The sequence below is a fragment of the Protopterus annectens genome, chromosome 13.part0 (genome assembly GCF_019279795.1).
Source record: "Protopterus annectens isolate FY-2018-M chromosome 13.part0, PAN1.0, whole genome shotgun sequence".
NCBI lineage: Eukaryota > Metazoa > Chordata > Ceratodontiformes > Protopteridae > Protopterus > Protopterus annectens.
Window position 1 is genome coordinate 385,582,386 of NC_056747.1, and position 16,225 is coordinate 385,598,610.

General features: G+C 40.9%; 1 protein-coding gene across 3 annotated transcripts in view; it reads right to left on the reverse strand.

Moving 5' to 3' along the window:
- PWWP3A (PWWP domain containing 3A, DNA repair factor) overlaps positions 1-16,225 on the reverse strand; it is a 705,148-nt gene that overhangs the window by 283,894 nt on the left and 405,029 nt on the right. For 2 of the 3 annotated variants that reach the window (XM_044054007.1, XM_044054006.1), the window contains exon 6: positions 7,633-7,758. The exons of the other annotated variant lie outside the window; for it this stretch is intronic. In XM_044054007.1, coding sequence (XP_043909942.1) covers positions 7,633-7,758 — 126 coding nt within the window. The remainder of the gene's footprint in view (positions 1-7,632; positions 7,759-16,225) is intronic. 3 annotated transcript variants of the gene reach the window in all.

Sequence of the window (16,225 nt, forward strand, 5' to 3'; positions counted from 1 at the left end):
GTTTCCAGTTTAGTGCTAACTCTTCCTTACTCAGACAGCAATTGCATCCTCCTACTGTAAAGCCTGTTAATGGCAGTTGTCCAGGTTTGCTTTTCTTTGAGGAGCTTGTTTTGGTCCTATCAGGTATGGCAGAGTCAATGCAGTTATACAGGTATTTGTATAAAGCATTGGTGTAGAACTCTGCATAGCTGCCAATTCCACTTGGGGGGGGGGGGGCACAGTGAAGCTATTTATACCATCCTGTAAGAGGTTATAATCTGCTTTGGAAAAGTATTTTAGCTTAGTTGCTGCTGGGGGGGCAGGTGCGATAGTTACTTTGAATGAGACTGACTTGTGGTCAGATCTCACCAGGGAAGACCTCGCAGTGAAGGTGCTACAGTGGTCCCCCATATTAAGTACCAGATCCAAGATGTTGGCACCCCTTGTGGGGGTGTCATCCAGCTGATCCAGGACACTGGAGTTAAAGTAACCTTTAGGCACCTGAGTTTGAGTATGAGTAATTTACCCAGTCAATGGATGGGTAGTTAAAGTTGCCCAAAACCATGGTATTCGGATGTATCCTGACAGACTCAAGTAGATCCAAATATGCAGAGTGGGTGGTCTGATTCATAGAGGGGTTCTGCAGCTGGCAATGACTTGAATACGTATCCTACCAACAGTTAACTGCACCTGAAGTATCTCCAGGGAATCATACTGTAACGAATATGGAGGTCTTCTTATCTTTAATGAATATTAATATACTGCCTCCTTTAGTTTTCGTGGTCTGAATGTGTGGAAGGAGGTGTAACCCAGTATGGCTGGGGTGCTCTCCACAGTCCTGAAGCAGGTCTCTGTGACTGTACAAATGTCTGCATCTCTGAAGGTGAAGACTGCTTCCAGTGAATGCAGTTTAATGTTGAGACTCCTAGCATTTAGCATAACCCTGAGGTTGTTTTAAGATGGTGTTTTTACATAAGGAATTTTGTCCTTAAGATACTGTCTAAAATGGCACTATGGGGAGTGACAAAAGCCTTAGCCTGTAGCCAAAATCCCAGGGGTGGCAGATGAAGACCATCTCTAGCAAAGCATCGAGGTCTGTTGATCATTTCATCCCAGGTTGACAGATACTGGATCCCCTTGCAATGACACCAGAAACTAAGTCAATTATTGAAGTCAATCATTTTCTGTTTGTAGTGAGGCAGCATCCTAGACGAAGGTAAAATGCTGCTTAAGGATAGGGAAATACCTGCCTGAGACGTACAATCCAAAAGCTTAGTTACCTCTCTCTTCATATAGTTCAGAGAGGTATGTCTCAAGTCATTCACACCAACATGGACTACAAAGGAGTCATAACAGTACCTGTTTTGGACAGACCTGAGTGCATGTGTGATATGGTGGATCCTAGTACCTGACAGCTGACTGTGACCTTTTCCCTATCCAGCCTGGTGAAAGGGACATCTGGGTCTCACGATGGAATAACCTGATTAATATGTTTGGTTTTGTGTTCTGCCTTAAGGGCTTGACAGGTGAGACACTGGTGCATGAGCTATTACGTTTATTGTGTTCTGTAGAGGAAGTATTGTGTGTAGCACTGCTTCTGTTAGGGAGGTCTGTGGTGTTTAGGTATGTTTCTGATGAGGACCTCTGCATATATAGGTATGTGTAATGTGTGTTTCAGTGGAGGTGAAGTGTGCATGCTGACAACACACTCATTGTCATATGTAGTGACTGGTGTGCGAGAGCATGGATTCAAGGTCCTTAATATAGCTGCATCTCTCACATGTTGAATTTCTGTGGACTAGGAGTAGAAGGTTGTCGGTGAACATGAGTCAGTCGCTACACTGCTTCAGGATGCCCATGTTGACCAAACTGGCTGGAGAAACTGTGGGAAACTGTCCATCGACAGTGTTAGGTAAATTTATATGGTCAGAAAAGGAGGTCACACTTAGAAATGGATAGTGGGTAAGAGGTGTGTTGGTACCTCTGAAACTAGGCTTAGTGTTCCACCGGACAGTAGAGCAGGGCCATGAAAAACCTCTGGAGGACCACAAGCAAAGTGCCAAGAGAAAATTTAACAAGCAAAACATTTGTGTCTATACCTACCAATGGTAACTACCTTTACGCTGCAGTGCACGATGGTGCACTACACGCAAACAAGAGAATGTGGGGTTTAAATAAAACAAAACAATCCCCTTTTAACTCAAACCAGCCAATAAGGAGGCTCTCTCTGAGCTCTAGTCCAATCACCCCCGATTAGATGGGACAGCACTCTTCCCACAGGGGTGCAGAAGGGCCTTCGCCAACAAGGATGACTTGAATTTGATGCTCAGAAGTTACAAAACAGACCCAGAAACAGCAAATCTGGAAATGGGCTACGCTACAGCTGAACTAGTACAGTATACAGTAAAATGTGACAAAAAACAGTTCAGGCAATTCAGACAGCAGAATGCAAATACAAATTTAAGTGCAATACAAGAGCAAAAATAGGTACTTAGTTGGAAGCAAGAGATGCCTCAGATCTTTTAGCATCTCAGTGAAGAGCTGGTTTTAATGCTCAAGTGATACCAAACAGTCTAGATTCAGCAAGTCTATGCTATAAAATGCAGAAATACTGGAAATTCAAAGTGCATAAAATCACAGTCACAACAGCAAAAAACAGTTTAAATAAAGCAGCAATTCACCAGTAGTTTCCAGCTTAGAAGGGTGTAGGCCACACTCTCCTGTCATTAAGCGTCTAGACCACAAACCCTCAGTGTAAAACAACTAGTTTTTGAGCCCAAGTGTTTTAAGTCAGAAGACACAATAGACCTTCAACTAGCAATTTCCAGCTTAGAAGGGTATAGGCTATCTAATCCCAACAATGACCAACTACATCTTGCATAACAAACTTAGAAAAACACTAGAATAACCACAAATAGTTTCAAAGCCCTATGCCTTAGAAAGACAAAAGACCTCTTCCCAGCCTAAACTATTCTGGAAAGAAATACAACACCCAACAGGTCACATCATAGACCAATAAGTTGCCTCATGACAATATTCCAAGCTTTATAGTGGAAATGAAGCAGATAGAGTTTATAGTCATTTAGAAAAAAAAATCAATCACAACAGAACAAAAGGAGAACAAAAAGAAAGTCGCATGGAACACAGGATCACTTTATGCCCAAAAAGCCATAAAGTTGACAAAGTGGACTACTGAGGATAGAAATGAAATTATGTACTGTTATAATTATACAAGAAGCTATGAATTTCTAGACAGAAGATATTCGGAAAGACAGAGAAATTAAAGGAAAGAATACTAGCACAAGAAAAACTGTCAAAAGCTTCAAAAGTATATCTGTAGTAGTCAATATAAACTTGTGAAAAACATTACAAAGACAAAGGAACTTGGACTGCCTGGAAAAAATAAGCAACAGAGGATGTGTAAAAATAGTGAGCACACCCCAGAGATTGTTGAAAGGTATAAATAAGAAACATGGCCATTGGAAAGAAAAAGACAAATTATACAGTACAATTACTTACGCAAAGGTGAAAGCCAAACTAAATTTGAAAAAAAAAAACAGCTCAAAAGATATTCAAAGAGAAATACAGACAAAAGGCACCTGATATGGAACTTTTCATAATACAAAAAAAAAAAAAAAAAAAAGAAATAATGGGAATCCAGAAAAAGGTTAGTAAGGTAGAAGTTAAATAGAAACTGAAGTTCTGGATTATCTGCAAAGTGAAGGATTTAGTGTGGAGAATCCAGGACAGGCAATGTTGCAGCATGATCGAATTACAGGTCCCCAGATTACAGGTGGAGCAATTTAAAGATGATTTGCAAAATGGTGATGCTCTGGCATCTTATACAGGAGGCTGGTATGAAAGCCCAGTTGAAGTTGCACAGCAATGGAAGGTGTTGCAGGGTGATGAGCCAAAGGGTTCCCATACGAAGGAGCAGCAATATGAAGCAGGGTTCATCTTAATAGGCTATGTTACAGAAAGATCTTCTGGAACTTCCTGTAGATTACTTGCAGGAAAACAGCAAAGAACAAGCTCTCACTCCAGAAGAAAATGATTTAAGGGAAGACCTGCTTGATTTACTAGAGCTGGACAGACATATTAAGATAAAGGAAAGAAACACATTACATCAAGTAAATAAGACCCAAAATGTTAGAGGACTGGTAAAAAAAACACGAACACAGTAATCAGGACAATTAAGAGAAATTAATGTGATGTAACAGAAATATGAGAGAATACATTACTGTGCAGTTAAACTAATAATGGATAAAGTGTTACTGCAAAAACCAAGAGTAAGTAAAATCGAGAAAACGACAAAGCAATTAAGTATCACTGTTAGAAAAAATATAAAAAAGGAAACTAATCTTCAAAATATTCTTAGAAAGGCAGAAGTGACAAAAGCACACATTATCAAAGCAGATCAAGCTTTATCACATACTACTGTCAATAAGCTATAAATGTCAGTACAGGCAGAAAAACGTAACAGTTAGATATGAAGGAAAAGTACAAAATAAGCAATTCATGGATGACCCAAGAGGTTTTACAGAGAATTGTGAAACAAATCAAATGGAATAGAAATACCACCAAAAAAAAAGAAGAAATATGTACATAGTCGCCACTGAACATAAAGATGCTGAATGAGTATAATTAAACAGTAGAGATCTAAAGAAGAGTATATAAAATGAGATGAAGTTAACCACCAAAGAATCTGCAACAAAATTAAGAAAACATATATGAGTATACATATATGAATACATACAGAAATGCCTTACTAAAAGGATACAAGGCCTAAACAATATGTCCTACGTGGACCTGTCACTATACTGGGTATCCTACTGACTGCTAAAAGGTGACCAGAGTCTGGCATACAAGGCATCCACAGACCCATTACAGACTGATTTACTACATATCGGCAAGTCAAATGGCCTCAGAAATACTCAGTCTAGGAATCTAAACCTCTTTTGCAACATCAACAGAATGGTTTGGAGAGAGAGGTACATCTTGCAGAGAGTACTACAGCTGTAGAACAGACTCCTCAGCCACATAAAAACAAAGTTTACCCTTGCCCATATTCAAGTGCAAGTTAGATCTATGGATGGGAGAGAGAAAATTTACCTCAGGACTGCTCCCTGTACTACTAATGGACAAAGGCAGTTCCTAAATGCTTTATCTCATGCAAGAGTTCCTTCAAATCATAGATCCTAGTTATTCTCATTAGGGTAATATATAATTATCAGCCATGGGATGGGTAAGGTTAATCTATAACCAAATGGGATAGGTTATTTTGAGATCAAAAAGGGAAATCAGCTAGGCTTATAATGGCTTGCATTGGCAGACAGCCTAGCACCTACCTATAAAACTATGAAAAGCTCTTAACTGGAAAAGCCCAGGCCCAAACACAGTACCAAATTTCTGGATAAAACCATTAAAATCTTTGCACAAAGATTTAGTCATGAATAAGAATTAACTATATACTCATTCTGAACAGGCACCGATCTGGTTACAACAGGAAAATAATTATACTCCTCATTAAGAGTGAACTTGCAAGCCACCATAAAAACTAGAGACCGATAACTTGTCTCCCAACAACATACAAGCCATATACTCAAACTGATACAGATAGAGCCTATAGTCACTTAGAAAAAAAAATTGAATCATGGCAATAGAACAAAAGGGTAACAAAAGAAAGTCATATGGAAAAATAAAGCCATAATAGAGAACTGTAATGAGGGGAAGAATCTAAATAGGGTATGGATAGATTACAAAAAAGCATTTGACTGCATATGATATTCATACATAAAGGAATGCTTACAGATGTATAAAGATATACAGTAAATTGATCACTTACATTACAGTGACCATGAGATACTGGCAAACCACTTTGAGTCATGCTATAGGCTAAATTATTATCCAAAGGATAAAAATTCAAAGGGGGAAATTCCAGGGTAATGCCCTCTCACCACTGCTGTTTTGTCTTAGTCCTTAACCAATTAAGCCTGTTTACTTAACAGATTTGACTGTGGTTACAGTTTGGTTACCAGAAACCAACCTTGTTTAAAGACATCTCATCTATATTTTGTGGATGACTTAAAACTGTATAGTTCATAAGATAAGGAGTTGAAAACACAACTACAAATGGTTAAAACTTTTTCAGATGATCTTAGAATGTCATTTGGATGGCACAGTGGTGCAGCGGTAGCTTTGCTGCCTCACAGCAAAAGGTTCTCCAGTTCGATTCTCAGCTAGAATGCCTTCTGTGTGTTGTCTGCATGTCCACCTTGTGCTCGTGTGGGTTTCCTCCGGGTGCTCCTGTTTCCTCCCACGTTCAAAGACATGCATCTGGAGCATTTCTCCCTGGGCCTCCGGTGAAAACCGGCTATGTTCCAAGTCGGACTTTACTGTTAACAAATGTAAAAAAATAAATATTGGATCTTGACAAATGTGCAAAAGCAAGGTAAACAGAGGAAGCCCAGCATTTGTGTGATCAATCCGAAAACTAAAAAAAAAAAAAAAACACATGACTGCTGCACAGAAGACTACGAAAATTTAAATATATTGGCTGGTAGCAATGAACGTTTATGACTGACTGAAGAAAAAGGGTAACTACCACCACAGTGCTCCAAGGATCAATGCCAGGTCTGTGGCTGGAGTTTTCATATTTTTTATTAATGAGGAGCTAAGCAAGCAAAGCCAGTCTAGGCTAACAACAAGACAAGGGCAGAGATTTGAATGCCAAGAAAGCTCCAGGAGATCAAAATAATGAGATGTGATGGTTGGAATTCAATGGTTATGCACTTGAGCATCAACATCTCCACCCTTGGAAAGACCACATCAGTTAGAAGGAGTGGCTTTACACAGCATGGAGGAAAAGACATGCATACAAATTAGAAAAAACTTAGAAGAATCTTGGGCCAACATGGCAGAAAGGTAATTATATCCAAAAAAAAAAAGCACTAGGCAGCAGTGCCATGGGCATGCAACCTGAGGAGGAACAGAATTAATCTACCTCCATATAGGTCACTGAGAAGGTTATACTGTGAAAACTGCATGCACTGCCATTGAGCCAGTCAAACAAGGATACAAAAGCTGTAAGACAGTGTGCAGAGAAGGGTGAGAATTAACTTAAGGATACTGGCAACGTAAACCATTACTTTACACTGATGACCCTTAATCTGTACAACTTGGTGAATGTGGATTCAGACCATGGGGGGGCTACATTATGCAGAAAAGTATGCCACCGAGACAAGAAGCATGGCTCAAACTGTAACGGGCAGGCTTGGTATGGAAAGAAGAAAAAAATCTGTGAGAAAATGGTGTGTCTACAGAATGCGCTACCTCAATGCACTCTGGGCAAGTGTAGCATTGAACTCTCAAATGGGGTAAGATGGGTAGCAGAGGTGGCAGAGGAATAAATGTGGGAAACGTGTCTGCAGTGCAAGACAGACCAGATGGATGTGTACTGCACCTTCCACCACATAATTCAGGTGTCTTTAAAATGGTTACAAAAACAATGAATATTAAGCTAATAAAGATGACATGTTCTGTACCCTTTCATTTTGCTTTACTGAACCAAAAATACTTTCAAGAAAAGCCCTGATAAGAAACTGGCATGACTAAGAGTAGACTATAAATCAGTGTTTCAAACCATCACTTAACCATGTGCTGACAGGAAACTTGGAAGTTCGACTTCCTCTTCGTCATCTTCCAGATCATCAAGCAGGGAGTTCATCAGCTGTGTATCTTCTATAGAGCTTTGATCCGATCCAGCCAAATGTGCAAGTTCTACAGAAAAAAAGACATTGTTTCTGTATCACAAAAAATCATTTTTATATTCCTGTAATTCTACATAACAAAAGAATTACTTAAGCTCAGAGCTCAAGAGTTAATACCCCTAAGATCCATTATACTAACTGGTACTCGGAGGAACCCAAGTGTTGAGGACAGGTGATCAATGCTCCACACCAGCACAGGAAACCAGTGAAGTCCAAAATGGTTCTTGCTACCTATCACATGGTGGGTGGGCGTGTGTACGCTTGTGTACATGTGCCCGAGGTGCAAGCAAACAATGAATAAAGAATGTAAGTAAAGGCCTACATACAACTAGAGATGGAAACTTTTTATTAAGAACAACAGACTGCCACAGGAGAAAGAATCATATGAACTACTTTTTGGATGTCACTCTGATATTCTCTCCCTCATAGGTTTGGCCAGGTGCACAGTACACTAGCCCTGCTTGTATGCTTCTGACAAGACCCATCACACTCAGAAGCAAGCAACCAGTGAAGTCCCAAGAGGGTCTGTATTACATCATCTTTTAAGCATCCCCTCAGATGCCCAAATTAATGACGACTCCAAACTTAGGGCAACTGCACTTTCACCCCCCCACCTAGGCTGGCATTTCAGCACCATTCCTTGTGTAAAAACAACAGGCTCAAAATGAAAATGCAACACTGCCAACTTTGGGAAGAAAAAGGTTCTTGCTACCAATCATACAGTGGGTGTGTGAGTTGCAAAACATGAAGACCTATGTACAACTTCTTTTAAAACTCTAGTTAGATTTAAACTACTGCCCCAAGAGTCCAGTAAACAGCGTTCTTGCCATTTACCATTAATGCTGTGGTCGGAGTGTCCCACCCCCCAGATGAAACATCTGTCTCAGAAACACCTGGTCTACAGCAGGAGCATCTCTTAAGCTTGCTACATTTAACTCCTCGACATTCAACCTTAACGCTATGGTCAGAGTGTTTGCCCCCCCCCCCCACAAGTTGAAACAGCCGTCTCGGAAACACCTGGTCTACAGCAGGAGCATCTATTAAGTTTGTTACAACATTCAACTCCTACAAGTGTATGTCCAACTCCTCCATAATTAAAGTGTATTTTTTTTGCTGTTTTTTTAAACTTCTCCATCCAAGTTTAAAGTAGGGTATGGAAGTGCACACTGACTGGATCGCAAATAGTACAGTAAGGTCCCCCCGCATCTCCCTTTACCTAGCTATAAGTCTTTCCTACATTTGTATACAACTACTACTTTGCACTGACTGCTGCTGTGTGTAAGCAAGAGAATAACAAGGCACTTGCAGTACAGAAACTTAGTGCCTGACAAAGTGCAGAGTCCTTTATCCATGAACAACTACAAACTCTGGCACTGACCTGGGGTGAGGCATTGAAACCGATATTGTATTTTCTGGCTGCTCGGACTGTTTATTGCGGCTTTGCAGTCACGTATTCCTTCCCTGCAGCACTCTTCATTTTCCTTTTTTTTTTTTTTAAAAGCTGTCCCAGCATAGTCTACAATGACTCTTAGTTTAAATCTAATGCCTCTCCCCCTCCCTCTATTTACTAGCATCCAAAGTGAGGTAATTTAACACCTGGGAAGTGGTGGGCGCCATTGTTTATACGTCGTTAGATTTACACTACTGCTCTAGATGTCCAGTAGACAGTGTGCTCGCCATGTAAATCTGTTTTCTTCAGCCATATTTTTAATGAGCTAAGTGAATCCTATGTAAATGCCACTACCTTATGTATTCTATCTTTGGCAATGACAGAAGTAGGCTATGCTTGTTGCAGTTATACTGTAGGAGTATGTATTAGTATCAGCAAACACTAGTTGCAATATCTTGTTGCTTTTGCAACCTTAACTTTGTCTGGAAGTTGCTGCTGAAATTGTTAAACTTTACACTTGCTCTCAAGACATTTCTGTTGTCTAACTGAAAGTAATGCTACGGACTAGATTGTACTACTTTAAATTGTATGTTTTTTTCTGGAATACATGCAGTTTAAAGGATTTTAACCCTATAGACTGTAAAACGAAGCTAGTAAAGGTTATATTTAAGTCTCATACTTCCATATAAAACTGTTCTATATTAACTATTATTGCTGGATTACTTGTATCTGCAAGTGTTTACTTCATCCTGGCAATACATAGTTTCTTTTTTTCTAGCCGAGCTATGCACTTAAAACGCCTCCTACCTTCCTGTATTATCTACCCATTAGCTATTTTTCTACAAGCCTTTTCCCGCACGCCCTTACCTCTGCTATTTTTCTATTTTTACAGTTACCTTAATGGTGCAGTCAGTGTTCCTCACAAGTTGAAACGGCTGTCTCAGAAACACCGGGTCTACAGCAGGAGTGTCTCTCAAGTTTGCTATGCATCTTCCTACTTCATTATGTACACCCCCTCCATAATTAATGTATTTTTCTTGCTGTTTTTTTAACTTCTCCGTCTAAGTTTAAAGTAGGGTACTGGATTGCAAATAGTAAAGTAAGGTCTACCCCCCCATCCCCATTTACCTAGCTACAAGCCTTTCCTACCATTTTTTGTTTTTATGCAGCCACTACTTTACACTGACTGCTGTTGTGTGTAAGCAAGAGAATAAGGCACCTGCAGCAGAGAAACTTACTGCCTGACAAAGTGCAGAGTCCTTTATTGATCAACTACAAACTCTGGCACTTACTTGGGACAAGGCACTGAAACTGACTGTGTATTTTCAAGCTGCTTGGACTGCTTATCGCTGCTCAACCAGTTCCATTTGCCCTTGCTATGCTCAGACTCACTCTGTTCCCCTCCACTACCCCCAATTCTCATCCACCCCACTCACTCTAGATTTATACACTTACCCCTTTTTCTCCTCCCTCTCACTCATTCTCTTCCCATCAGCACTAGCCAATCAAATCTGTCTTCCTTCCAATGCATCATTTCCCCTTCAACCCTCTCCTTACCATTCTAGAACACAACTACTTTACTATACACACCTACAACATCCTCTAGCTCTACACCTTTTCTAAACCTACTCTCACATCTTGCAGAGTCATCCTCACAACAGCTCTCCAAACTAAAAAAAAACCACGCATCCTCTCAACACCATTTCATACATATCCTTCCTAATAAATCACAGCTACACCTCTCACCTCCTCATTACCCTCACACAAGCTTCATCCTACAATACTCCCAAACACCTACCCTAACCATGCTTTTTTATCTATATCATAACTCCTCTACTTCTTCTACTCTACCACCTAACCTCTTATCAAACTAAACTATCTCCACAAACTTCCATCCAACAATTACTCACCCTTGCACTAGCATTAAAATTCCCCAGTCTTTCTCAATCACACACTCTCTTTATTTGATTCTTCCAACCCACCTGTACTAAAAATCAAGGCAGTACTCAACCACAACACCATCTTAAAACCAAGCCCAAAATACTACACTTACATCACTAAGATTTCTACATTAATACAAACCGCCAAAAATATATTTCTATCAGGTGATATCCAACCAAACCCTGGCCCCGACCAATCTTCCCACAACACCTTCACCTTTCCTTCTAATCTCCCTCACCCCTACTCCTCCTCCAAATATTTATCGTCATACTTGTGACACTGCTAGAGCAGCTATCTGGAATTTTCTAAATCATATGCCATTTGTGAATATGAATATGATTCATATGCTTGCCTTACAAATTTAAGAGAACTATATGTTATGTGTATATTAAACTACTGGTGCAGAACTGTGTTTTGTACTGAGCTTCATGAATGTAACCACACTGTACCCTACTGGAAAAGAACAGAAATGTATACAAACTATATACCTGTGCAAATGTATGTTTTAATAGTAGAAGCTAGAACATAAAGCGTTAAATTGTAAAACTTCAAGAAAATAAGTTGAAATTAAAAGTGTTTTACGATGTGCTATAAAAGTTAGTTAATGCAGTAAGGAGACAGGATTTCTAGAGCTAGAAGTTTTTTGCTATTGTCCTGAAGACAAGTAACTGCTATGTTTAAAATGGCAAGTGTTTTTATTGCTCTATGACTCCCCAACAGCTGCACACGTCAGAGATATGCATTTTTGACACAGAGGTGTTAAATTCTAAGTATCTGTTTTGCCTAGGAACTGAAGTCAGGTGATGAACAGTGATGTCATCCAAGCTAACTCAGCAGTGATGTTCATTATTAATTTAAGAACTCTCTCAGAGAAAGTCTGGGCATGTTCTGTTTTGTTTTTGACCTGGAAACATTCATCTTCAGCAGTTTTGTCCTGCTAATAGTAAGTAACTAGGGTAGTAACTTCTTTTAGAGATAGATCGGAATATAGAAAAGATTAGTTTAGATGTTTTCTGTATTTATGTGAGACTGTCCTGCAATGTTGTTTTAAAATATTTCCTGTGATTCTGAACTCTTTAGTCACTGTGTTGAGTTATTGAATATTCTCTTATTCTTTTATTACTATTAAGCATATTTAGACCTTTAATTGTGGCTGGTTTGTTTAGGGATATGCTCTTAGAGGACTTGCATATGTACTTGGTGACACTGTACAGGCCACTCCTAAACAGCCTTGGTCTTGGTCACACTTACTATATGGATAATAGTAACATTACACAGTAGGATTGGGCACCCTTTGTAAGGGCCTTATGTAGCTGATAAAGAGGGATTGGTGGCAGTGGTAACTACTTTATAGTCTGGGCAGAAGGAGGCATAGCTAGTCAATCTGTGCCAGCCTTCCCCAGGAGTGCCTGTGTTTGTATATACATCAAATCTCAAAGTGTGTGTGTCAGCTACTTGGGCAGGGAGACAAAGCACTGATTGGACAGAGTGCTGGTCTTGGCTTGACCCCTCAGCTGAGATCTTAACCCTATAGCTGTGCCAGTGAGGAGTCTTATTGGGGATCTGGAGAAAGAGGGATAAAGCAGCCCCCAGATTGACTGTGATCTCTGTGTGCTCTTAAGGGAAATTATACTTCATTGTGTGCGTGTACTTGTCATCCTCCCAATGTGTACGTCCCTCACCGGTGCTAGTGGTACGGACGGAGGCTCCTTGATTACATGGCCAGTGCAGGGGTGTCACATATTAATTGTTTGGCAGTGGTGGGATATCCACATCACATAATTGGTCGACAGTGGTGAGATGGCCACATCACATATTACTTGGCTTGTAGTGGTGTGGATATTGATTCATGTGGCTTGTGTGCAGTGGTCACTGAAGGTGTTTGCACCATCAATCCGCCACATAGTGAAGAGTTCATATCACAATTGTTTTATTTTTTTTGTTAGTCAGGGAAAGCAGACAGGCATGTCAAGCGAAGAGTATGGCAAGCTGACAAGGAGCCAGTTGGCTGAAATGTGGCAAGCTAAAGGACTGCTGCATCGCAGAACAGCAACCAGGAGGACAATCAGACTGGCGTTGGAGATGTACAACTCTCAGAGAATGGACAGCTCAACCTTTCCACAGAGGACTTAAAAACCCATCTGGAGTTAGAGATTTGAGCTACCAAGCGTTTGGAAATAGAAGCAGCAGAGAGACAGAGACATCTGAAGGATGAGGAAAATGAGAAACTGCAATGCCTGGAAGCTGAGGAGAAGGAGAGGCAGAGGCAACATGAAAATGAGATGCTGACTCTGCCAGAGTCATGGAGGTAATGGGGAAGGGAGCAGCTGAACCCCAGAAGCAACAGGTCAGTAAATTTCTTCCACAATTTACAGAGGGGGATAATTCTGACAGTTTCATTCATATGTTTGAGAGGGTATGTAAACAGTATAATGTTGACCAAGTGCTCCGAGTAGGGTTCCTGACCCCCTTACTCCATGGTAAAGCTGTAACTGCACTTTCTAAAACTGTCCAACACTGATTGGGTAAATTATAATAGTCAAAATGTGTTTGCCAGAATGTTTTAAGTTAACACCCGAAGCTTATAGGGAAAAGTTTCGTGAGCATCAATGCAAGGCAGATGAAAGTGTGTGTGTGTGAATATGTTGCTGAACTAAGCCCTTATTTTCATAGGTGGGCTAGTGGATGTCAGGTCACCAATTTTAAAGGGCTGGCAGACCTTTTGGTTAGGAACAAGCCCTTTGCACTTTGCCTAAGGACATGAGAATCTGATTAGCTGATAGGCAATGCAATACTGCAGATGAGTTGGGGAAAGAGAGAGACCTATACCTAGCAAGCAGGACTTCACTGCACAGGAAAGGGACACCCAGTACTGCTCATGGGTGTAAGGGAACCCATAAGTGGGCAGCCCAAACTGCCCCAACAGAGTCCGCCAGTAGCAGGGAAGCCACAAGTCCAGGTACATGTCCAGGACTGAGGGTTAAATGTTTTAAGTCCAACCAGTGGGGCCATGTAGCATATTGATGTCCATGGAGGCAAGATGAGGAACAAAACGTGAGAGAGCCAGTAAGCAGGAATGACAAAATGCCAACAGTAGTTTGTCTTGAGACAAGGATTTCAAACTACCACAAGAGGTTATATCCCATCTTAGTGAATGGGAAAGAGGCCATGGCTAAGAGAGAGAGCCTCTGACCTAACCATTGTGAAGCCTACAATTGTTATAGAGGAGCACTACTTGCTTGGGTAGTCTACTCTAGTCAGAGCTTTAGAGGGAACCTCATTTCAAATACCTTTGGATAGGATTCACCTCGACTGGGAGGGTGGAAAAGGAATCCAGCAATTAGGTGCGTCTGGGGATATCCCTGCAGATGTCCTGATAGAGAATGATTTTGATAATGCAGTACCGTGGTGTCCATGCAGTTACATGCAGTCAGGCTTGGAGACAAGCATGTGGGTCTGGTAGCCTGGGGAAGACCCAGACAGACCACACACTTGCAAATGTAAGAGAACTATATGTTACATGTATCTAAAACTACTGGTGCAGAACTGTAGGTTATGTACCGATCTTCAAGAATATAACCACAGTGTACCCTATTGGAAAAGAACAGAAATGTATATAAACTATATACCTGAGCAAATGTATGTTTTAACAACAGAAGCTGGAATATACAGAGTTAACTTGAAAAACTTAAAGAAAATAAGTAGAAATTAGAAGTGTTTTATGATGTGCTATAAAAGTTAGTTAATGCAGTAAGAAGACAGGATGTCCAGAGCTAGAAGTTTTTGCTACTGTCTTGGAGAAAAGTAATTGCTATGTTTAAAATGTAAAGCGTTTTATTGCTCTACGACTTTTAGCAGCTGCACACTTCTAAGAGATGCATTTCTGACAAAGAGGTGTTGCATTCTAAGTATCTGTTTAGCCTAGGAACTGAAGGCAAGTGAAGAGGGATGTCATCCGAGCTAACCCAGCAGTAATGTTGATTATTAATTTAAGAACACTCTCAGAGAAAGAATGGGCATTTTGTATTTGATCTGGAAAACATCCATCTTCAGCAGTTCTGCCTTGCTAATAGTTCATAGGTTCATAGGTTCATACTAGGCTATCTGCCCGAGGGCATTTACAAGCCTAGCCCATCGTTTTGTGGCTTACGCCACCCCTTTAGTATGGGGAACTATACCCATTATTTTGCTGTGCCTCTGTCGAGCAGTGACACTGAGGTAATCCCTGGGGTATATCTGCGATCTCCCATCCATTGGTCAAGATTTCTCTTGAACAAGGCCAGCGAGGTGCTCTGCCTCACATGTACCGGGATTTTGTTCCACAGCATAGGGAGTCTTTGGGTGATGAATCTATCCCTCCAGCACGTCCTATTAATAGCCGTGTCAAGGTTTAAGTCTCCCGCCCTTGTGGCTCTGATGGATCTAGATTTTTTGAGGTGAAGCATATTCATCAAATCTGGGTTTGACATGGCCTTGTATGTTAGGCAAAGGTCACCTCTGAGCAAGCGGTAAGCGACTGAATAGAGCTGGAGTTCTTTCAGTCGGGCAGCATAGGACAGATTTTTGAGACCCTTTATCCTTTTGGTGAGGAACTTTGTGGCCTCTCCAGCTGCTGCAAGTGTCGGGTCAGATACATTCGAATGGGGCATTGTACTCAATCATTGGTCTGATGAGTGATGAGTAAAGGGAGACTATGACCTCCCTTGATCTAGATGAGAATCCCTTCATGATAAGGTGGGCAATGTAGAAGGTCTTCCTAACTACTTTAGCTACATGGGTGTCGAATGACAGACTACTATCAACCTGGGTCCCCAGGTCCCTGATAACTTCTTCTGTGCTCAGTGGATTGCCACCTATTTGGTAGCTAGGGGTAACCTTGTTTTTCCCGAAGGGTATGACTATGCATTTTTTGGCATTTAACTTTAGGCCGTGGCTCTGGCACCAGTTATCCATTTCTGTGAGACCCTTCTGAAGGATATCTGTGTCAGATGTGTTTTCTACTATGGCGCCCAGTTTGCAGTCATCTGCAAACTTTGTCAGCCATAACCCTCCTGTGTTTGCTTGTACTTCGGAAAAGTAGATGCCAAACAAGAGTGGGCCCAGGACTGAGCCCTGTGGGACACCACTTGTGACAGGCTTTGAGTCT